At 38.5% G+C, this 24316-nt stretch overlaps 1 protein-coding gene across 1 annotated transcript in view; it reads left to right on the top strand.

Annotated features, from left to right (window-relative positions):
- The window catches only part of spon1b (spondin 1b), a 132418-nt gene that overhangs the window by 35841 nt on the left and 72261 nt on the right, over positions 1 to 24316 (top strand). The window contains exons 4-6 of the mRNA XM_041997421.1: positions 10938 to 11011; positions 11962 to 12084; positions 12578 to 12726. Coding sequence (XP_041853355.1) covers positions 10938 to 11011; positions 11962 to 12084; positions 12578 to 12726 — 346 coding nt within the window. The remainder of the gene's footprint in view (positions 1 to 10937; positions 11012 to 11961; positions 12085 to 12577; positions 12727 to 24316) is intronic.

Raw genomic sequence — 24316 nt, 5'->3', positions numbered from 1 at the left:
TATTTGCTTTACTTTTTCAAAGCTTATTTGAATTTGATTGTTAAAGTGATAATACATCATCTCAACGCTGAAAATAAGCCAGAAAACATGAAAAACAAAAAAAATTTAGAGATGCAGACCTTCGGCTAAGCCATAGGGTCACTCACCTGAGAAAAACCCCAAAAGGCCCAATTAACCTCCCACTTACCAACCCCATGCCAACACACTTATGGATACTTAAAGCTAATATCAGTATCTATTTCCATCATCAGGATAGATGCCAGATTTTATTTAGAATCCTTGACCCTGGAAACATCTCCTTAGACGCCAAGATGAAGCAAATGGCTGTAATAGTCTTGAAATTTTTTAAGAAAATATTACATTAACTCTTATAGCAGCAACTAGGTTAGCCACAGTCTGGGTTAGCTGTTCGTGTATTTAACATCTGTAATGACGTCATGATCTTGTTTTTTTGCCAGTGATTCTGGGCATCATCTGATGAATTAGAAGCTGTAATGGCAAAATGGTCCATATCGTCCAATAGTAATGAATCCTTTAAAAAAAAATTCTCGATCCGAATCACCCCCAAAGTAACCACTTGTTCCTTTACTCCTTTCTGACATTTCCTAAAAAAATTGATCAAAATCCATCTATAGCTTTTTGAGTTATGTTGTTGACAGACAGACAGGCAAACCAATGCCGCTGAAAACATACTGTAACCTCCACCTTGGAGTGAAGGGGTCTGTTGACGTTATACAGCAGGGGTGACCAAGTCCGGCACTCGAGATCTACTATCCTGCTTTCAGATTCAACCCTTCTCCAACATGTCATTCACCTCTGCAGAGACCTCTGCAGAGGTGAATGACATGTGGATGACTTTTGATTCAGGTGTGTTGGAAAGGGGTTGCATCTAAAAGTTGCAGGATAGTAAATCTCGAGAACCTGACTTGTGCACCACTGTTATACAGTACATATATGCAGAGAAACTACTGAAGAGATTGATTCCTCATGTTAAGTCTACAGCCACCAGGCAGTTTGTATATCCTAACATGAAGACTAAAGACAAAAAAATGCGATTCCTTAACAAGCTTTGTAACAAAGTACACCAAACTAGTTTTATTGGTAATGAAACCCATGTGCTTGCTAATTAAAAGATTGTCCAGGCAGAGAAGACAAGTTATGAAAAGGCAAGCTGAATCCCTGTAGGAAAATTCTAATTGTCTCAGCAAGATAAGCTAATTTATTGGCCACAGAAAAATAAATTCATGCACCTTTCTGTGGTATTATTTGGTACAGCACCAATATCCATTCAGTTTTAGCAAAAAAATATTTTTTTCCTGTCTTGCTGCTTGTGTTTGTTGTAATGTTTTGCATGTTTCATTGTGTCTCATGGAAAGTACTGCTCTCACATAAACAAGAAGTGAAACCTAAAATTCCAGCTCCAGCATATTACTTATGAGTATTTGATGGGCTTTTTACACCTGTATATCAGAAAATGTTATATGTTGCTATATTCACTTAATATAATATGAAATTAATAGATGCCCTTGGGTCACTGTCGTGCTCATTTACACTTTATTTTCTGCATTTTATAGACCACATTAAGGCTCAATAATGAACAAAATTCCACTGTAGAAGGTACTGTTACATTTGAAAACCTATAGTGCTGCTCCTTCTGTAAACATTTCAAGTGGGGAGCTGAAGACCTGAAATAAATCAGTTAAATATACTCATCAGGCTTTTGGCAAACAGCACGTTAGAATCTTTTAAACAGGGCTCTCTATCATGTGCTATCCCTGCTCAACTCAGCTGTTGTTGAGAGAGGGCAAACCTCAAACCTCAAAGCAGAAGGTATACTTTGAGGGTTGCCCTCCTCCTCTTCACTTGGTTCAAGTTCTTGTCATTTTTCTAGCTGAGGTACCTAGAAAGAATATGCAGCCTGAGGCTGATGGAAAGAGCCGCTGTAAAGCCTCCACGACTTTCATTTTCTGCCACATATTCAGCTTTACTTTATCTATTTTTGATACTGTGTTCCTTCGTTGTTGCTTCGCTTAGGATTTAAAGACCTTTTGCATGACCCTTGTTAGATATAATTGTTACACAGTGCTGTTGTTGCATGAAGTATAATAATGTGCTGTGTCATCTTTGAAAATAAATTTCCAAGTTTTGATCATCGCCACTGGTATTAGTCAAAAAGTGAAGCTGTGCTCAAATGTCAGTATGTTCAATATGCCACCAGTTCAGTCTTTTGTAGCCTGTTAGCTCATGAATTCTGTGTGAATTAAAAAACAGGAGTACAATCCCCAGGAATGTCTAACTTAGGTTATTCATATTTTACATAATGATAAATTTATAAGTGTCAGCGTACCTAACCTGCCTTCCCCCAGCTTCCAGGCTCACTCACATAGTCTGCACTTTGTGTTTGCTTTTAGAGATTTTCGTCCATCCTGAAGGTCAGGCGCAGATTACAAAAGCCAAACTTACATCTTTACAAGTTGAAATTCTATCAATTACTGTATAATGCATAATTCATGTTTACATACACACTAGTTACAGATGGGCTGAATGTAGAAGGCCGGCAGAATTATTTATCTTTTTGGGGCATATTGATTGCTTATTGGGTTAAGCAACCATTTGAGGCTGATGTAATCCAACACCAGTGCAACATCTGCATGGACGGAACCTCAGTGAACCCTGTACATACACTTCATTAATATTACAAACGCTGACCACCTTTAAGGCTGGACAATGTAAAAAAAAAAAAAAAAAAAAACCCAGATTTGTCATGTTAAGAGAATAATGCGTGAGTAACTGCATATGTAATAGACACAATGTTAGCATCAATGCTACATTGTGTTTTATGGAAAGATGTTAAAGGTAATACCAATACTCAGCATAACCTGAAATTAAGGCTTATTGATGCCACTATGTTCAGCAGCAGGCTGCTAATTTAACTGTTTGCTGGTTAATGTGTGTTTGATGTGTAACAGCCTCTTTTTTTAATCATCTTCTGTTGCAGGATTTAACTTTTTTGACAAAATTTTGATCAAATATATCCAACCTCACAAAAACAACAAACAAATTAATGGAGAGTTTTAAGTATGAGTGACATCTTTCAATCTCTTTGTTAATACACAATCCTTGATGGGTTTAATATTATAATTTATTGCTTTTTGAGCCATAAAGCAATGTTTTTAGATGCTAATCGAGCTTTGTAAACCCACACACAGACCTGAGATTCTCTGTTGATGGAAACAGTTGGCATTAGAAAGTTTTGTTTGAGTGAAAAATACATAGCAAAACAACTTGATTACATTCCTGTTTCATGTGGAAACTGTCAAATCTTCTGACATTGGTGCAATAATGGTGAACCCCCCCACCCTAACACAGAAACACACACACACACGCCTACACACACACCCACACACACAATTTCTTTCTGTTCTTCATCTTCAAAGCTTCATCCAGCTTCAACTGATGCGTGTTATGAGAAGTATTTTCAGCAGTAAGCTGTTTCATATTCCTGCCTTGTTTTGACTTTAATCTTTTGCAGGCATGAAGTGTTTGTACGTGCAAGCTCCTCGGGCTGTGAGAGGATGCACACGCACATGGCTGTGTCTTTGTGTTTGTGCAATTTCTACCGCAGGTCATGAAGGTCTTTCTTGTAGTTCTGATGAGCTAAGCCCAAATCTGTACTTTAATCTCTACAAACTCCTGAAAAGTCTTTCAGTATCTAGAATGTTTCCCACCCAGAGATAAAATAGACCGGGCTGAGGGTAAAGTGAATGTGTATGAGCAGATACGATGATGCAGGTTATATCTGTTTTGCTGTCCTGGTGATCACATCTTATCAAGTTTACACTTAGGTTTCTTTCCTCTTTCTATCATTGGCCCTCCGGCTGCCTGTTCATCACGTTTTCACCTCACATCGACCCCTGGCTCGTTTTTCCCATCAGTATTCTCATGCTGTTACTAGAAGTCCAGGGGGTAGAGAAGGGCACCATTCATCTGCTTGCTTGGTGACAACACAAGTCTAACTGTGAGAATCTAACTGTTTGACAGCAAGACCCAAAATCTTCTGCCTTGACACAGTTGGATGCGTTTCTTATTGATCACAAGCCTGGATCATCTGGAGTATGTTCAGTCGTAGAAAAACACTGCTGTTTTACCCTCAAAGTTCCCAGAAGTGTGACAGATAGGAATTTATTTTTCATGTAATTCTTCTTTCTTTTGTCTTCTGTTAAGAATTTGTTTAGTCTATGTGATTGTCACTCTAATGTCAAGCACTAAGGGGCCTTTTGATGACGTGTCTCCTATTTACCCCTCTGGGCATTAAAAAAAAAAAAAAAAAGATGTGCGACCTCTGTGAATGTTTACGTTTGGCACAGATTAAACTGTCATTAAAAGTTTATTAGCTTAAATGTATTATTTTTCTCATACTTTACTTTAGAAAACTTCCCAGTTTAGCTTCTGTCTCTTAAGAAAACATGTCAACAGTAAAAAAGATGACTTTTAATTAGTGATTTAAAAGAAGCCAGAGTTTCAGCTGAGCAGCTGTTCTGTGAGAGCCTTTTTCCAAATAAAAGGTGCATAAAACCTAAAAGCAACTTTTCTGTTTGATCCTAACTCTGGGAATAGAAAGCAAGCCTGCACCTGATGATCTAAGCTGCCTGGAAGGTTCATAGTATACCAGAAGGTCTGAGACGTACTTCGGCCCTTAGCTGTTCTGAGCTTTATAAACTAGTTGCAGAATTTTTTTAAAATCAACTTTTTGTTGGACAGAAAGCCAGTGAAAAGACCTCAAAACAGTTGTGATGTTTAGGAGTTAAAAATCTGGATGATTACAGTTCTGGATTAGTTAGCATCAGGTTAGCATCACAATACTCCCTACAGATGAAAATTTCCCTCCACTTCCTGCTGTTAAATATGCAACCTGTAGTGACGGCATTTTCCCAACCATTTCTCATCCAGATCTGTTTAATATTCTATTTATATTTCTTGTCAAAATAACTCAAGCTGTTGTAGAAGTTTTTGTTTACAGCTGCTGAGAGTATATACAATTTAATCTTGAGCAAACGCCACAGAAATCCTGCCTCTTCTGCTGTATCAGTGTTTTTTCATAATGGATTCTTCACAAACTTTAATATTCTGGAAACCAACGTTTGTGGAAGCTTTTGCAACATTTGGGTGTTATTTTCTTCTTCTCTTAACTTATGCATCACATTTTGTTGTATCATTGTTTACTCATTCAGTTTATGACCAACTTCACTATAAGCACTAAATCAAAGTTAAACCAAATAAAATCTTTCTGTAACTTTACACAAGGTTACTTTAACTTATGTGTTGTTTATTTTTGCAGTCAGGAGTATTTGTCATGTCGTGAAAACAAAGTTGCACAAAGAGTTACATGTTGCATGAGCTGAAGTTCCTCTCGTGTTTGCTTCCAAATTAATTCAAGCCCTGTGCTGAAGTTACTGCAGGGAGCTGCATTATTACTATGTGGAGTCACCTCACCTTACCTTGATGTGAGCGAAAGGGAGCTTGTAAATGTCACTGTTTTAAATTGTTTATCATTCAAGTAAAATACCTGATAATGATTTGGGAAATGTCACAATGTTTAGACCTTAACATGAGCTGCAGAAGGTCTAGATAAAAACAAAGAGGGCACTTTGTGTCCATTTTAATTCTATGGTCATCACTTGGTGTAAGGCTTCAACTTGCACAACACCTGAAATGATTTATCTGGGAAAGTTTGACTCTCGGGATGGAAAGCAAACTTGACCCAAATGTTTTTAGAAGTTTCGATGACTCATATGCCATCAGCAGAGCAGAGATATATTTTGAACCAGAACCATTCAATGTCTAGTTCAAGGATCTCTGCTGTAATTTTGTCGCATTTTTATTGCAGTGACAATGAATAGGACATTCTGATTCTGAGTTATCAAAACACACATTGCATTGCAGTTTCTGCTAACTGGTATGGGTGCTCATAGTGACCCATATCCACCTCCAATTGTTGAATAGGTACAGTCCTTCATGGAAATCTTATTCTTTCTAGTATTTTCTTCCAAAAGGATAATTCCCGCTATGCCACCTCAAAAATGGTTCAAGATCAGTGCAGAACACGTTCAAGGTGCTCACTTGGCCAGATTTCCCAGATTTTAGTCCAGGGGTAGCAACTCTGGTCCTTGAGAGCCACAGTCCTACAGGGTTAAGATGTTTCCCTGATCCAGCACACCTGACTTCAATGAAATGGGTCCAATGGCTTATCGAGTTGTGCTCAGTGACTCATTAAAGGGGCCCTATCATCGGCGTCGTCCTCCAGTATAAATGCTACGATTATTTTCGACTATAAATATTTATCATACATTAATTCACATAATTCAGACGGGAAAAGATATATATATTTCAACTCAAACGCATGGCAAGAGCATTAACTTTAAAAAGAGGATACAGCTCAGGGGCACATTCTGTCTCTGCATGTCACCGTGCACGAGCAGCAGGAGAACCACACACATGTCACGCAGCTCTTCCATGTGTCGGGAGCGCGGTGAGCGCACAGCGCAGTTTGAGGTCTCATAACGTCACAAAAACAGTCAATTTTAGATTATTTTTATAAATGAAAGCATGAAAGTACCCAAGTAGAGCTTTGTGCCTAGCAATGCCCCTGGGCCCTATTTTGCTCTTTCGACTTGTCTGAGCTTTCTACAGTGTTATAGTGTTGAATACTCATCAGAGTGATCAGCGCCGTTCTTTATCACATACACGCATGTTTGCGTTTTCCAGTGTGTCTGCACATTCAGTTTCCATGGTGCTGAAAACAATCGGTTTTAGAGAGTTTTTTCTACGTCATATTTTAGTGACGATTCAGTGGCTGGTCATCTTCTTCAGATTGTCATGAGAAGAAAGGGAAACCCACCTTCACTGCTCAGTGTAGGGTGGAAGATGCTGCGGTAGACAGCGCAATGTTTTCAGTGTCAACATGTCACACAAGAAATGCTTCTTCAGCTGTGAGGGAAAGCTACATTTGTTCAAATTCCCAAAGAAAACAATGGCTAGACAGCAACGGATGGAGTTTGTTTTTGGGAGCCAGCCACAGATTTGCACCAACGTTTGTATTTATGACCACTTCACTGAAGACTGCTAGATGAATAAGAGGTGGTACAACGAGGGATTTGCAACCAGGCTTTAGCTGAAAGGAGGGTCTGTTCCTATACTCAAAGACCGCTTTTCTGATCCTGAGCTGTAAGTAAAATTTGATAAGTTATCTGTTTTGTTTTGATAGTCTGTGAGCAACGGTCAAACTAAAAGAATTAACCCACACTTACCTTATCGCCAGCAGGTAACACACATGTAATGATGACCAGAAAGTTAGCTATCAACACTGCAGATGAAAATGCTACCAACGTAACAACCAGGCTAAAAACATCCAGCTGATCAGCCACGTGAAACAACATGGAGTCGCTGGAAATACAGCGAACTATAGTATAACAATGCATGAAAGTGTAAGCAAATAGCATCATAACCTTATCTATTTTTTGGCAGCAGACGTTTTCCATCTCTGTTGGCATTGTGGTACATTTGCCACATGTACATCAATAAACAGGGACATGTACAAATATATAAGGCGAATGAAACGTTATATCGGACTATAGCTGGTAAGCAACGTATTTACCAAACAGATATTCCAGCTGCATTTGTTGCTGTGGGTTGTTGAGATGTTCATTCTCATTTTCAGGGTCTGATTTGGACTCAAACATGTAAGAGTGTATGTTTTGTCTTGACATTGTTTACTGAGTATTTATATTAGTTCGGCTATGCCAGTGTTTCTATGATGAAAACAGTGCGTGCTCCCAACAACTACTACTGGCAGTTGACCAATCAGAGGCAGTCTGCATCAGGGAAAGGTGGGGCTCAGGGCAGAAGATACTCATTCTGCTTGTTTCTGGCAGAGGCTGATTTAGAGGCCTACAGAGAGGCTCGATATAAAATAAATAAAGGGGTTTGTGAAAATGCTGGCTTTGTTTCTGCCCTTGTGGACTCACATGTTAAAATAAGTTAGCCTGAAATGAGCATAATAGAGCCTCTCTATATGGAATGAGGTGTGTTGGAAAAGGGAAACATGTAAAACTTGCAGGACTGTGGCTCTCTAGGACCGTGGTTGCCTGCCCTTGTGTTAGTCCAATCCAGTATCTTAAGGATGCCCTGCAGTTCTTACTAATTTATAGTACTGTAGATAAATAAAATGGACCACCATCATCTTTAAAAACGATTAGAAAATTTGTTAAAAATTATGAGAGGCGGCTCAGTAATAGTATATTTCACTTTTGTTTTTCAATTTCATGCCCAAGCAGTCTACCCATGTTGCAGAGTATATTGCACCATTCACCCAGTACAAGATTTATAGGAGCACTATAACAGATAACTCCTACTTAATGTCACCACTTCCTCCTCTGTCTCCCGTCAGTGCTGTTCAGCTCACTTTCATTCAGTTTTATTTCCCTCTAGTGAGTGGAGACACTCACACACACACGAATGTGCAGCGACTGTGCAGGACTATATTGTTGGTCTATGTGAGCCTAAAGCACTGTGCAGTTTGCTTAAGTTTATTAACTACTTATATGTCCATTAACAAATGTAAAGATGAAGACCCTGCACAGAGTTATACTAATATGAAACTTTAAGAACTGGGCCCCATTTCAGAAAGTGGGTTCAACAAAGTCTGAGTTAACAGCGCAACTCAGAGTTTTTGGTTTCAGAACAGATGATAACCATTAGTTCATTCATCTCTGAGTTAACTTACCTCTGAGTACAGCGCATGCATGGGCAGATAAAAAGCCCTCATCAATGGAACACGGATAACATGATTCATCATGGCAGCAGGTGAAAAAAGAGTCGCTTCTCCCATTTTTCTCCAGTGGAGTTAGAAATATTAATGAATGCATATGCAGAATATGACCATATATTTTTTTTAAAAAGCAATCCAACAGCGGCAGCAAAAGAATGTGAGCGGGCAGAAAATAGCTGACCGAGTCAATGCGTGAGTGGTATTATTTTTTATCTCAGTTGTTCCACTTATTAAACATTTGTTTCTCTGCTTCAGTGTATCTTGGTATTAATATTCTCAAAAGATATTTCCTAATTTGGTGTTTTGGAATTGTTTATGCACTGCAACCCTACTAGAATGTCTCTAATTGTAGGCAGATTGTTCTTGTTGACACTCTGATCACATCCTGCAGTGATTGTTACGTACGGAAGAGTTGCTCTTTCTTCCCTTGCATATCGCACTAATGCACAAGCATGACGGTCATCAAATGTGCTTTAGACCATAATGTCTGACCCAATTTACTGATGTTTCCCCATATATCTAAATGCAGATGTCACTTTAGATACTGTTCCTACTGAAACATTAGCTAGTTGAGCATCTTTGTGACTGAAGCTTCCACCTGTGCCCTGACAATCAACCCTTGATGAAATTCACTTGTTTCCCTCTTGTCATCCTGGTACAAAATCAAAATCAACTCAGCATTTTCACATGCCACAAAGCATGATTGGATGTTGAGTGCATAATTTTACTATGCAGTCGACTTGTTGGAAGTACTGTATCTGCATTTTTAACATGCAGGTGCAACCTAACAGGACAATGGCTTTATTTCTTTATATCTTAATTTGACACTGGGGAGGCGATGGGTAACTAAAAATGATGGTGGCGTATTGTGTCTCTGACTGCTCTTCCATCTTGTGCATCAGTGGGATAGTCAGGATGTTCATTATCAGGTGCATTCAGTGGCTGAGTCGGACACTGCTCTCCTCTCATTGTGGCAATGTTGTGGAGAATGACACATACCACAATAATGCCCTATCTGGGGAGCCTCTGAGCCTACGAAGGCACTGGAAATGGGCCTTACAACACAGGATACAATATAACATTTTTAGTTGTGATAGATCAAACAATTAATTGTTGATTTTATTGTGTATAACTCACCACTGGCAAATCTAGCGCTCAGTGTACACTCACGAAAGACTCGAGAGTCGTGCACAGACCCAGGCCACTTTGCTTCCACATTAATTATGATGTGGGCTGCATCACATATGACCTTCAAAGTACAGAACAGTAATTAGCTGCAGTAGCTGTAACGTAACGTATCTGGGATTCTAAAGGCTACTATTTACCTGCACATTAATGCTGTGGAAAGACTTCCTATTCACATAATCTCCTTCATCTAAAGAAGGAATCCAAGTCCCATCTATGCAGCCAATCACTTCCTGTGTTTGCCCTGCGATGGACTGTCGAAAAAGTTGGTACAAATCTTCATAACTGTCCCGTGGTTATGACATTGTAAGTGAATGCTGTCTTGTAGACTTTTTTTTTTTTTTTATATTTTTTGGCTTTCTTGAAATTTGTCAAGACCACTCTACCTTTATGTGTTTAACATGTTTAATATGCTGTTTTAGAGCTCAGTCTGTGCCACAGAAGAAGAGATTTGGACTTTTATTGAAGATTAATTAAACTATATGGGTAAAACAAGCTATTTTAAGTGGTCCAGTTTCATTTTCGGCAAACATTAGCTCATAAGTTAGAAAGTGACTTTGTCTAAAGCCAGTGTAAAGATCTCTATTCTGTCTTCCGAATGTAATTCCTGCTCCTTCTTCTTCATGTCCATGGGCATGATTGCTCTTATTGCAGCTGGATGATTGTGTCAGGATGTTCAGAGAATAGGGTGTTTTTTCTGTGAAAAGATGTGTACTCAATGTCCATTATGAAACCTCAGGGAAGCCATTATCCTCCCCTCTCAGCAAGGATTACATAGAGCAGATACTGGAAGAGAAAGTGCTGCAAAATTATCCATTTCATGCACCTTTTGCACCCTTCTGACAATACTACTTTATCTCCTCTTTCTTATTTTGTGCTGCTGTTCTTCTACTGTCCTCATCACCTGCTCTCTTTGTGTCTCCAGGGCCAGTATTGTCCAGAAGAGAGTTATCTATTTCCAGGATGAAGGCTCTCTCACTGTTCGACTGTGTGAGAAAGGTAACGACAGCTGCCCATCTTCTCCTCAGTTGTCTCTTACACTGCTCATTTTTTTAAGATTGCCTGCTCATCATGCTGCTATTATCTGCTGTTCCAAGTGTACTTTTTCCCCTTGTTATTAAAATGTTGTTTCTTCTTTCTTCTTGTTCCTTTTTTTCATAAGAACCCAAAAGAAATCTGGTGGAAAACATGTGACAGTAAAGAATCTCACTGGAATCTGTTTGGAATTTAAATATTTCTTTGTAGGTCACCACAGAGCTTTTATGTTGTAATTTTGCTGCAGAGATCAATACAATGCCAGTTCTTGGAGCTTTTAGCACTCCAAATAAACACAACTCTTCTCTAAAGCAATAAGGTGACAAAACTCTCTAAGGTCTGATGCACATATTTATTGTACAATAAAAAAAAATGTCTGGCAGAATGATTTTCTCAGACTTAATCTCAGGGGAATTCTACCTTCATAAAATCTTCCCCTCCTTGCTGAAATCTAATTTTCCAGGCTGTTATGCAAGCCATTCAAGCCGCCCTGTTTCAATTTGCTGACATAAGTTAGGCACCTTCAATGTTTGACTCATCTTACTATAACTTAGATGTCAAGACCGGATTTTTCCAGAATAATTTGGTGATTCATAAATATTCAAACAGTCGCCTTGACCTATCTTTGCAAAACTTTGGTCCAGGGCAAAATTTGAATATTTATGAGTACATTTTAAGGCTAATGTGTCATCTAAATACAATTTTTTCCAGGGAGGTAATTTTCTGACATTCTTACTGTTTAAATTGTAGTCAATCATCCAGTAATTTATGCAGGTGAGCAGGAGAGTTTGTTTTAACCCCCAGGACTGTATTTTTTGGGGGTTTCTAGCAAGGCTGTGCATCATTTTGACTCTGCAGTCTTTACATGTATTTATTTGTGTGTGTCTTTATGGTCATGTCATGTCTCCCTGTAGAGGCAGTGATAGGTGAAGCTACACAAGCCTCTGGCATCGAGTGCTGCGCCTGTGGAACAGCCAAGTACAGACTCACCTTCTATGGCAACTGGTCGGAGAAAGTACATCCCAAAGACTATCCAAGTAAGTCATTCATAAGTTGAACTGGAATTTGCTTTTGTTTTTGACTTTGAAGTCAGTGTTATTTAAATCCACATGCCAAAGATACTGTATCTGTGCATAAGGCAGCAGCTAAAGATCCTTTGACTATCTTAAGCTTTAATATTGTATTTCCTCAAAACAGCAAAGGTCCTGATTTTATTTGACTGCTTATGTTACCTACTTATTTTTAAGATTTATCTTTTCCACTTTGCTGCCTCAGACTACAACACTGCATGTAAATTCACATTCGTTCTTATAGGAATCCTCATAATCTACAACAATGTGTACATCTCTGCCCTCTGTTGTTTTTGTCTTTGTTTTTTTTTTTGCTTTGAGTGCATTTATATGTAGCAAGAGGTGCTCTGGTTAAAGGAACATTTAGCCTCTGCTGTGTCATGGGTTTTGACTCTTCTCTGACTTAGTTATTCAGACCTCTCATCCCTTTGTGTCTTTCTCTCCTGCCGTTGTCTCCCAGGACGAGCCAACCACTGGTCAGCTCTTATTGGTGCATCTCACTCCAGAAGCTACGTGCTGTGGGAGTATGGAGGCTACGCCAGCGAGGGGGTCCGTCAGGTGGCTGAGTTCGGCTCCCCTATTAAGATGGAAGGAGAGATTCGACAAAGGGTAAGGTCTGACAGTTTGGGCAACTGTCCAAAGATCTTTCTTTCATCTGTGTTTCCAAGTCTTTTTATTTTTAACACTATCATCGGGATATACCAAAGTGCCAAATGTCTGAGGGGTGCATCAAATAAATGAATAAAATCATCCACTTAAAACATTCACATCAATAATGATTTTACACACACACACACACACACACACACACACACACACACACACACACACACACACACACACACACACACACACACACACACACACAGACACAAGTTTAACCCCTGTCAAAATGGTAACTGATAAATTTGCAATACATTCAAATTGGCCAAAGTGTTAACTTAGCAGCGTGAGGCGCCCTTACATTCACAACATCTCATTGTTCGTCTCATTAAAGCAGATTCATATTGACAGGATAATGCACTGGACTCTGATTTGGAAAACATCAGAAAATTTGTTGGGAGTGAACTGAGAGGGTGGGATGTTGCCTCGGCTCTTCTTTATACATGTGTGTGTTTGCGTGTTTGTGTGTGTGAAGACTGAAACATACAACAGACTGGGGAAAGTGCAGGAGAGGACTTCTAATCGTTTAAAAGAAATATCTACAAATACTTACCTGTGATCTATAAGAGATTTAAATTCAGAATATGTAGTGTTTCTATTTGTTGTTGGTTTCTTAGCAGTAACTTTGAACAGGTTTTGGTTTCATGCAAGTGAGTCTTGGCCTTATTGCCCTTTATATAAATGTCAGATGGCCACACAAAAAGCATAACCTAATGGGGCCCTTTGGAAAGTTATTCCATCAAACAACAAAAGCTGTCCCTTTACAGCAGCAGTATTTAGAGATGGAGTTCGTCATTGAATACACCAATCAATGACAAGATGTGCAAAGTGAACAGGAGCCATTATTTCTGACTGTTGTCAAACCTAAAATTAAGCTCCAATCCACAAGAGTTGCCCATTTTTGCATTAGTGAAATCAGAATTTTAGGAAACAGGTAACACGCTTTCCGTGTTACGTGACTGTTCCAGTATACCTCTGTTCTTAGTTGAGGATGTCTTTTAGGGTCCATTTTTACAAACCACCTTCAGCCTTTTCATATTTTTTAGGTTTATCCCAAATAACCAGTTCTTGACAGATTCATTTAGTAAAAAGGCAAAACATAAAACATAAAACATAATGTGGCAGTACCTAAATGAGGGAAAAACAGATGGAAATGATTGCACATGACAAATGGTATCAGTAATGGACTGCATTAAAATACCTTTTACCAAACACAAAAGCACATTCTGTAATTTCTCACACACATGCATTAGAAAAAAAGACTTTGGATTTTGTTGTTGCTTTGTGCTCTGAGAGACATCTCCTGATTTTAGGGGCCATCAGGAGCTTTAAGGTTCAATAAATCAGAACTACTTTAAATAATTATACACATGGAAAAGGAAAATGTTCTCCACATGGAGCAGCCCTAATTAATATGTCACATGTATGCTGCACATGTGCCCCGGTTTGGCAATGACCTGCTGAACTCTGGAGTTTCTCTGCCTCCTCTTTCTGCCACACACTCTATGGGCACTGAAAGGTGTGTGCTGGCCATTTGCGAGGAAACAATAGTGTGTTGTTAGTAGGCTGTCAGTGTGGTGTGTGCCTGTCAGTTTAGGTTTGGACTGCTGTGTGGAGACATTACAGGCTGATGGACAGCCCTAACTCCTCTCTTGGCTGGCTCTGTCTGTCTCTGAGGCTAATAACTACCCTGACACAATGAAAACTTCAGCCTGTTTCATAGAAGAAAGAGATGGCTTGATTGTGCACTGCAGACTGGAATGTTAACTATTGAGCTGTAGGATGAAGCAGCTTGAGTGTATGCCGTGCACAGGAATTTTAGCTATTGAGCTGTTGGACTTAGTTACAGCAAGTTTTAAAATATTTTCTGCAACATGCTGGTGCATTGGTGGTTTTGTGGAGCAGAGTTTAACCTGCAGGTGCTTCTGAAAATTTGTTCTTTACTGCTGACAGAGACTCTTTATCAACCCAAGGGGAAGAGATTGGGCAGTCATGTGTGGTGCTTTGAGCAATCTGCCTTCGTGACGGAGACCAATATATGATGACAAAAATTTTTCTCAATCCCTGGTTTAGTTTAGGCAATACTTGCATCCTTCATGGAAATATTTTGGTTGGTTATCTTGGCTACCTGTAAAGACGACATGTTACAACAAAGCTTCCTCTCTTCCTGGTTAGGCTTAGGCAATGACGTGACTTGGTTAGAGTGAGAAATCAAAGCTTCTTGGTTGGCATTATGGTTAAGGCAAAAATAGTCAGTATGAACTACCTTCAACAGTAAAAAGTATTTTGAATTGCTCCCTCAGTAAAAATATTACTTGGTTTCCGTTGCGTCTTGCCAGATTCTTATCTGCCCCGTTATTATCTCAGCCTAGTTTTCTCTGTTAGGCAGTTATGAGCTTTTTTTTTTAGTTTTGATTCTATCTTGCTGTTGCAGTGCCTTTAGCTTAGTCTTTGTTGAATCTATCTGCCAGTTTCCAGCCAGAAGTCCTGCATCTGGGTCCTTACTCCTCATTTCATCTCGTGCATGGCTTTGTGACAGTGTTTACAGAGTGCAGAGAAATGAATTAAAATTGTTTATATATAATTTAGGCAGTACTGTTATCACCAAATATGTTTACTTTCAGGGATGACATGGTTTTTACCAGATGGAGTCAGTAAAGTGCTACTGCATTTCAGTTAACTATTAAAACATCTGTACTTCTCAGGAACCTTTTATCAGGCTAGTTTAACTTTCTTTTCTTGTTTGAGACTTCAGGTTAAATCTTAATACCATATATATGTATATACATATACATATATATGTAAAGTATGAATTGTATACTATTATAAGGTAGTACACAAAAACACAAAAAGAAACAGAAACTATAGTTACAGATTTCTAACAATAATGTTGTGGTTGCAACTACAAGACAAAACGTCATTTCAAACCCACACAAATTATCTGTGAAATTTGTCACCTTTTATTTATTTATTCTCCCTTTGAGATTACAAAATCCCTGGCCAAGACAGCAGCAGTCCAAATTCCAACAACCAATCAAAAAACAAACAACATGAAACATATAGTATAAAATATATAAAATATAAATCTAAGAGGGCAATAGAATACAGAAAGTATTGTTAGCCGGACAAGCAGTTACAGACACCTATTGAAGCAGCCTGCCAGCACTTTAACTCTCTGGTACATGAATTATTACAAAACATTACCACATTTTTTAAAATAAAATATTTTACTTCTACAGACACATTGATGCTTTTCTGTATTTTAATCTTATTTTAACTTTTACTCAGTTTGTTTATTTTTGTATTTTATCTATGAAAATATCCATAAAATAATATTAATATAATATAAATTTTCTATAAAAAACACCTGGATCATTTTCTTGTCCTGTTTATCACTGAGGCACTTGGTAATTACAATGTATGTATATATACTATATTAAACATATTTATTCTTTATACATGGCAGAGTATTGGTGACTCACTAATGTCCAATGAAGTTGCTAATGTACGATCCACACCCATGCATACGTTTAAAAACAGCCTTTAAATATGTGTCCTCTGAAGTGGACACTATGCATCAAAGGGTTAAGACATTGCTAAAAGCTTTAACTGAGATCAGCTCCTGTAGTTTAAGTCAGCTTGTTGGCTGTTCCAGGCTGCAGGGGCAAAGAATTTAAAAGCGTCTTTTGCCAAATTCACTGCAAGCTTTGGTGACTGTCAGCAAAAAGCTGGCAAAAAGGGTGCAGTGTTGAGTGAGAACTTTGCAGCCCGTCACAAAGCTTAAGGCACTGTGGTACACACTGTCCAAAGAGTGCAAGGACTGAAGAGAGGCGTGCAGTAGGTCTCCATAGTCTATCAAGGAAAGTAAAAAAGCTTTGACCAGCTTTTAATCCATTAAATTTAATAAATTCTTTGCAACATTAAGATAATATAATTACCCTATGTTTTTTTTTTTTTTTTTTTTTTGAATAATTGTCAAACATGCTTTTTTTACAAACCTAAGCCATGGACTCTTTAAAGCAGCAGCATAGAACATGATGCCCATAAATCATAAAAAGTTGGCAGAAGAAGCTATAAGGCTATGAACATTTCCAAGTAGCTTTTTCCCCAGTATGTAACATAATTAGGAAATGCCAATTGCTGGGATCATGGAGTTCAAGCTGAGGTGTAGTAGACTAAGAAAAGTTCCCAAGAGAATTGTTTGTATAATAGAAATGCAAATTGATTTAACCTGTGTGCCTGCAAAACAAGATACTGTTCAGACACACCTCAACGTTCACAATTTAAACTTTGCAAATGTATTTGGGAAACTGGTCATGTTTACTAAAAATAAAATTACAAGCACAAAAGTATTTTTTGAGTAAAAATGGTTAAGAATTTCATGAAAAGTCTGACAAAAACAGCAAAAACTACTATTGTGTAGTGAGCAATGATGTGAAAATTTCACTGAGGGAAGAATCAAAGCCTTTAATGCCGTCAAATTCTTGAAAAATGAAAATATTGAAAGCATCAATATGGCAGGGGAAAGTTTCCACATCAGGGTAGGGATCTTAAAAACACCTAAAATTCCACGGTGGACTTCCTCCACAGACAAAAGTTGAAGGTTTTAGCTTGACCCTCTCAGTTCTCCCTCCTTAACACCACCTTACAAGCGGGGTTCATTTATTCTTTTCTTAGAAGAAAATGTCAAAATCCTCAAAACATGGCTTGAAAGCTTGTTAGTCAGCTACAAAATTAATTTACAGGTTTGTGAGGGGGTGTTGGTCAGAAATGAAGACACAGTATGTCCAAAAATTCAGCACGTTTTTGTTAAATTGTGAGCATGGAAGATGTATAGAAAAGTTAATAAGTAATGTTGCCTAAAATTTTTAGAAAGCATGCTATTTTGAATGTTATGCCTTTTGAAAATCTCTTTACCTTTCTCTTCTCCAGGGCGTCCCTGGTTTCCTGGTACTCTATGTATGAAATGGTAACATTGCTTATAATATTGAAGGGACTTTTTCAGCCCCAGCTAGAATTAAATTAGTTTGCTTCAATTTATTAACTTGCTTTTGTCCTCATGGGTTCTTTATCTTGTAGATAAAGCATTTTTCTTCAGTAAAAGAACACTGACTCGCTTTCTGAGGCTTTATATACATAGAAAAGCACACATGCACACCAGCACATCTTTTCAATTCTCTGGGGTTCAAGTTCAGAGTGGGTGAACACCGCAAAGGCTGCTGTAGAGGTGGGAAGCTGACATGGGTCAGTAATCCCTGTCTTAGCAGAGAATTCCAGCCATCCAGAGAAGCAATCAGCTGTGGTGAAATGTGGACAAAGCCTCAAGACCTACCTCTGCAACCAGCTGCTGACCAGTGCTGCAATAACTAACGCAGGCCGAAGCCACCACATCACAAGCAGGCTGGCAAACGGAGACGTAGGAAACACTGTCGGACAGGAAATATGATACCTGAGAGTTCTCACTCTAATGATGTGAGTGCAAGTGAGAGCAACTCTCTCAGAGAAGTGATTCTTTAGACAGCACTGCAAACAGCAAGATGTCACATCACAGAGCAACGCATTAGCAGAATTTAATAACCTGTGAGAAATTAGACACAGGTGTTGGGAAACAAATAATTATGCACAAAACAGATGTTGACACAATGGCCTACCCTGACTCACAAGGCTAAGCTTAGAGAGAACCCAAGAAAAATTTGCTTGCTTTTGCATTCATCACTTGACAAAGTCATGACCTAAATCAATCATCTCCTGCTTGTTGCTTTAAGTTGATCTCACCCATTGTACCATCCATCAGACACTCCCTGCTAAGTATGTGTGCACAAAGGCCCACTGGACACAGCCCTACATGCATGAACCTGTGGAAAATATGCACAGTTTGCCCATTTTAAAAAGCTCCAGGCGCACATCAGTTCATACTGCAGCACGTTGCACATTGGAGTAAACCAGCAAAGAATCACAGGGCAGACTCTTCAGCCTCAGATCAAACTAAACATTTGCACCTCTGACGTAGTAGCATTTAGCAAACTGTACAAAAGTTTCTCAAACGCTGTAGGCTGTTCACAGAAGTTAGAAAGTGCACATTCTGTAGTTGTGCATGCTGAGGTCTAAAGTTTTTTCAACAAGGTTTTAAACAAGTCATCACAATGTTGTTTCAATCAGAGTTAGAACATATGAGGACAACAGCTGTTACTCCAAAAGAAAACCAAGAAAGATGTGAAATAAGAGGTATTCTGTCATTTTTAACTTTTGCTCTGAGTGGTCAAATGAATTCAAATGAACTCTGACTGAGACACAGGCTATATAACTTTAAAAAATACTCTGTAATTAAGCTGTGCACACACAATTGTAGATACGTCCTACATACTTTACTAATAATCCGACTTAACCACCAACAGCTGAGATTTGTAGAGTCGCAGTGTTAGCTAGTAATGGTTTAATAATCACAGAATCACATTTTAACCTTCAAAACTATGTCTGAACACATCCTTTAAGGTTATTTACAAGTTTGTACAAGATTCATGCTTTTAAAGGTAAAAGTACCTTTCAAAACTGTTAGCACTTAAAAGACACCGAGTAAAAGTGTAACATCTTGTTGATGGAAGTATATCTTTATTTAGATGGATATATTAAAATATTTATGTAGCAATGGTAGGTTTTCATTCTTGAATTTATAAAAACTAATTACATTTAGGTGTGGAGCTGGGCTAATTTTAAAGTGAAGCTAATGTTAGTCGGTTAAACACTATGTCCCTTTGGGAACTGAACGTATCTTTTTATCTCACCACTCTCAAGAAACCAAATTACACAGCAACTAATTATCGATTGCTCTGAAATGTCACATGCAGTGGAGAGTATATAATGATCACACAACTAAAGGTTTTAAAATGTGAAGTGGAGGAGTAAATCCTCAACCTTTCTAATGCCACATCGAGCTGACGGAGGACAAAAATAAATTCTGTAGCTACTTAATTATTACCTTCTGCGAAATGTCACATTCTCTGCAGTCAGGTGTGATCACATCAAACTCAGACAGCAAAATGTCAAGTGCAGCTGGCCAACAAGTCCTTTGTATCACCTTTAAAGGGTAGTAGTGTGATCTTGGACTCAGTCAATTACATTTTAATTAAGTTAATACAGTTCTCCACCTTCGCTGTGATTTTTGTTTCCCAAATCTCAAAGTCTAGCACTCGCGAGCACCACAATTACCGCTTGCTCACATCTTTAGGACTTGTCGATTGCATTCCTCTTCTTTCCTGCATGCATTGCCGAGCAGGTGCTTCAGGGCACCAACTGTCATGGCTGCAGCTGTTGTTAAGAGCCATTTGATGTGCACTTCTTTAGTGTCGAAGCACAATTGTTTCTTAAAAAACTGGCTCAGCTTTTAGCACTGTGCAGAGCAGTCTGCAGCTCACCTTTTTTCCAGGGAGACAAAGGAGACTAGAGAATAAAGACTAGGGTGACACAGACACAGGTTTTATCTCCAAACGCTGACCTGAGCCATAGAATTGGTCATACTTTGCTCGCAGCAGGTACCTATTAGGGCTCTCCAGAGAAAACTTCAGATATTTTTTCTGTACAGAGTTAAGGCCTTCTTTCCATTTCAAAGTCTCACTTTAACAAAAAGTGTGACCATTAGAAATGTGAAACGTGTCACAGTGACCTTCTCTGAGCTGACCTGGAGCTTCTCATCTTAAAAAGCTTCATTTTACAACAGATAATGTGAAAGTAATTGTACAAAACTGCAGATCTTATATGTGTTTATTATGGCAGCCATGTTTGCACCCATAATGTTGTTCCTACTTTATTTTTGTTTCTTTCATGTCCCTTAATGCATTTTCTTGTCATCATATTTACTTCCTTTTATTCATTTCTTTTCTTTTCCATGAATTTAGTTCATAAGTTGTAGTTTTTTCCTTTCATTATTCATCACCACCAGCTAACAATGCTTGTTTCTTTTACATCTTTTTGTTTCATACCGCCTGCTTTTCCTGCTTCTTTCCGTCCATCCTTATTTGTGTCTTTTTGGACCTTTTATATTCCTTTTCATCTATCAATTCTTTCTCTCTCTAACATCTCCTCAACCATTCCAAACACCCACTTCCTGACTGTTTGACTCCCTTCATATGCACCCAACTTCTTTTTTTCATGCTCTTATACACATAAGTTCTCTTCTTTTCTAGACTACAAACTTTTACTGCCAATCACGTTCCCTGCCTTCTCTGTCATACTGCTTTATTACCCCCCTGTCCTTGTTTGGAAAGGCCTTATTGCAGACAAGTTGTCTGAGAAGGGTTAAGGGTGAGGAGAATAAGCCGAGAGGGAGTAGAGGACAAAATGAACTATCCTTCACACACATCTCTCTACTCCAAACATTTCACAGGAAATTGCTGCAGACATGTTACAGATAGGCATAAAGGCAGACACACATGCACACACAGACACACAAACCACTCCATACATCTTTATTGTTTCCTACAGAAGTCTGGATCGCACCGCTGAGCAGAATAATTCCTCCAAAGTCTTATATCCATTCCTTTCCGATGGTTGACACCTGTCAGATTAGGCACAGAGGAAGCAATACTAAGTGATACACTGTCTCTTTCTCCGTGTGCATGTTCACAAATAGTCCCTGCTTTCTGCATGGTTTTGTCAAGCCGTCACAGTGTCTACACTGGAGAGAAGTGTCGTTTTGGCTCTGTTCGAAAACTCCTCTGCAGGGAGAATCCTGTAGTTTGGCAGAACTGCTGTTCGACGTGTGTTCAGTGAAGAGTAGAACTAGTCATCTTTAAAATTCACAGCCCATTTTCTCTTTTTATCTGGATACGTTTCAGTCTGAGTGAAAGTCAGTTTGCAGAGCTATTCCAAAAATCTTGACAGTAGCTTTTTAACTATTGAAATGACTGCATTAAACTATACTTTTATGTTCTATGTATAATGTAAAATTACTTTTAGGGCATTTAATCTTTTATAGCACATTTATGTTAGTTTAAATCAGAGCCTTTTTTTTTCGTTAGTGCTATGTTCTGGAACCAAATGCTTAAAGCAATTTAGTGCATTTATGATTAGATCTTTTTTCCTTTACTGCTAACTTTGTATTACTTAAATAAATGGTAGCTTACCAATGTTCTTGTCTAATAATAATAATAATAATAATAATAATCCCTAGATAAAATGTGACTCTATATTTATACTTTCACACTTCACAGATGATGATTCTAAAGGTAAACTTAGCACCTAAGATCAAAAGTAGTTCAAATAGTTGGTAATTAGGAAAAAAAAAACACACACACACAAAATTTACAATTTAGTCCACTTTCATTCTATGCTGTTTTGTCGAAACCTCAGGTATTTCTGAGATGTGCACAAGATGTTGCTCAGCATCTGTGCTTAAATACCTGCTTCAGACTTAAAATAGACCAACAGTTTAAGCCTCAGCCAACAGTTTTAGACCATCTTGAAAAAGCTACTTTTTCTTCATTTTCATTCTTTCTGTTAGACTTGGTTTACTCTGTTGGGTTATAGCATCACAGTTTTCTGCTTATTGCACTATAATTGCTTAGTTGGTATTACAATGTAGTTTGTTTTTATTATGTACAACACTTTGTGTTGCTTTGTGCATGAAAAGTGCCTCATAAATAAAATTTGATTTGATTTAAAATATAGTGTTTTATGATATTTATCTAGCAAATTAATGATAAAGACCCTGACGTTCATCATTTTAGTGCTGAAAACTGACTGTTAAGGTGTCATCCTGCATTAATTTATGCCAAGAAGTTGTGACAAATGGTAGTGGATGGTGCAGTTCAGAAGTCTGCACAGGGAACAAAATAAAAGGCAGGATACTGTGATTTAAATAGATTTCTACCAAATTAGTCCTCACACCCAAGTGTTTTCATTGGCTGATATCTACACACCCTCTACCAAAATGTTGAAGCTGAGAAACATTGTCAACATGACATAAAAAGAAACAAGAGAAATATACACACACTGGACTGTCTGAGAAGAACACCATCATGCATTTCTAATGGGTCATTAGACATAATTAGGGCCAAGCAATTAAATCATTTTTAAAAGATAAGTTCATTTTCGGTGGAAGGGGTATTGTTAGATCAATCATTTTTAATTTATTTTTTGGGGGTAGGTTATATTGCTTTCAAAAGGGAATAATAAAAAGGGAAAGGGACTGGACAGATGTCTTATATGATGTAATTTTTGACAGCACCATGACAGCACTCGCAGGTAGATATAAATAGATTTTAGTGCACAACTTGTCACATCATGTTGTCGCTTTGGGAAACAGGAAGTGAAGTGAAAGGCAGCGTGTCAAGCCTTCATAAATAATGACACACTGATGCCAGCAGCATTTCTTGATTGAAACATGGCGAATAATTTAATTTCCATTGCATGATTGTTATTTATAGCAGAAATGACTCTCATCTTGATGTCTGTTGGTCGGAGGTGTCTTGATGAATTCACACTGTTCCCTCATGTTGCTTCCCACTCTTTTTTGGCTCAAGGCGCTTTCTTCTTTATCAGATACCATCTTCTTTAGAAACCATATAGAATAGATCTCGTAACCCTGATTCTGTTGCTCTGTAAGCATATTCTTTGTATAGTTGAATTTTCATTCGCACTACACACCTGTACATGATTGTACTCCACCTGAAAATGATTGCGCTTTGGGTGGGGGTTTGACAGTGTTGGTGAAGCTGGTCAAACAGCAGGTTGCTATGAGTGGTGCTGTCAGCCATACTATATTTGGACTTAACTTCACTTGTCTCTAAGTGCGAGAGGAGGGTGGAAAAGGAGAGACAGCTCAGCCCTGTGATGGTGGAGTGTGTGTGTCTGCTCCTCTGCATCTAACTTGTGTAATTTGAGCACATGTGGGAGCAGCATTGTGTAGCGCTGTCTTGAGTTCTTGCTGTGAAAAAGTGAGAGAAAGTTAAGTCAGTGAGCAGTTGATGACAATGGGACACACACACACACACACACACATACACATTCCACTCACAGATTCAGTCCCGGGGGATTCTTGGAGCGCTTTTGGCTGCTGACAGACGGATAGCGTCTCTCAACTAGCTCTAATTGGATGAGAGTTTTAGGTGGGAGACAACTGGACAAATGAAGCGGAAGACAGCAGCAGCCTGGATACATCATCCCAGGATTTGACTGCATTTTTTCCTCACTCATCAACTCAAAACACCAATTAATGAGTGCACCTCTGGTCTTCCATTACTTCCTTCCCTATCAGTGTGTGTGAGACATATTTATTCTAACACACAGAGGACGTGATGAGCTCTGAAGCCATCTTTAGACTGGATAGGAATTTTGGAAGTGCCACGAGTGCATAAGCAATCACTGAGAAGTGTTTGGAATAGATCAGACGTGTGTTCAGTGTGTGCAGCATTAGTTTAAACAAAGACTAATATTTGAAGAAGACTTGAGATTTTTTTGCTCATCGGAAAGAGAAACGGGCATGTTCACATTAAGATTTCAACTAAGTTACTTCCTGAAAACATGCCTCCTGTTTGTATCA

This window comes from Melanotaenia boesemani, chromosome 10 (assembly GCF_017639745.1).
Source record: "Melanotaenia boesemani isolate fMelBoe1 chromosome 10, fMelBoe1.pri, whole genome shotgun sequence".
In the NCBI taxonomy this organism is placed as follows: Eukaryota; Metazoa; Chordata; class Actinopteri; order Atheriniformes; family Melanotaeniidae; genus Melanotaenia; species Melanotaenia boesemani.
This window is presented reverse-complemented; position numbering and strand designations above follow the sequence as displayed.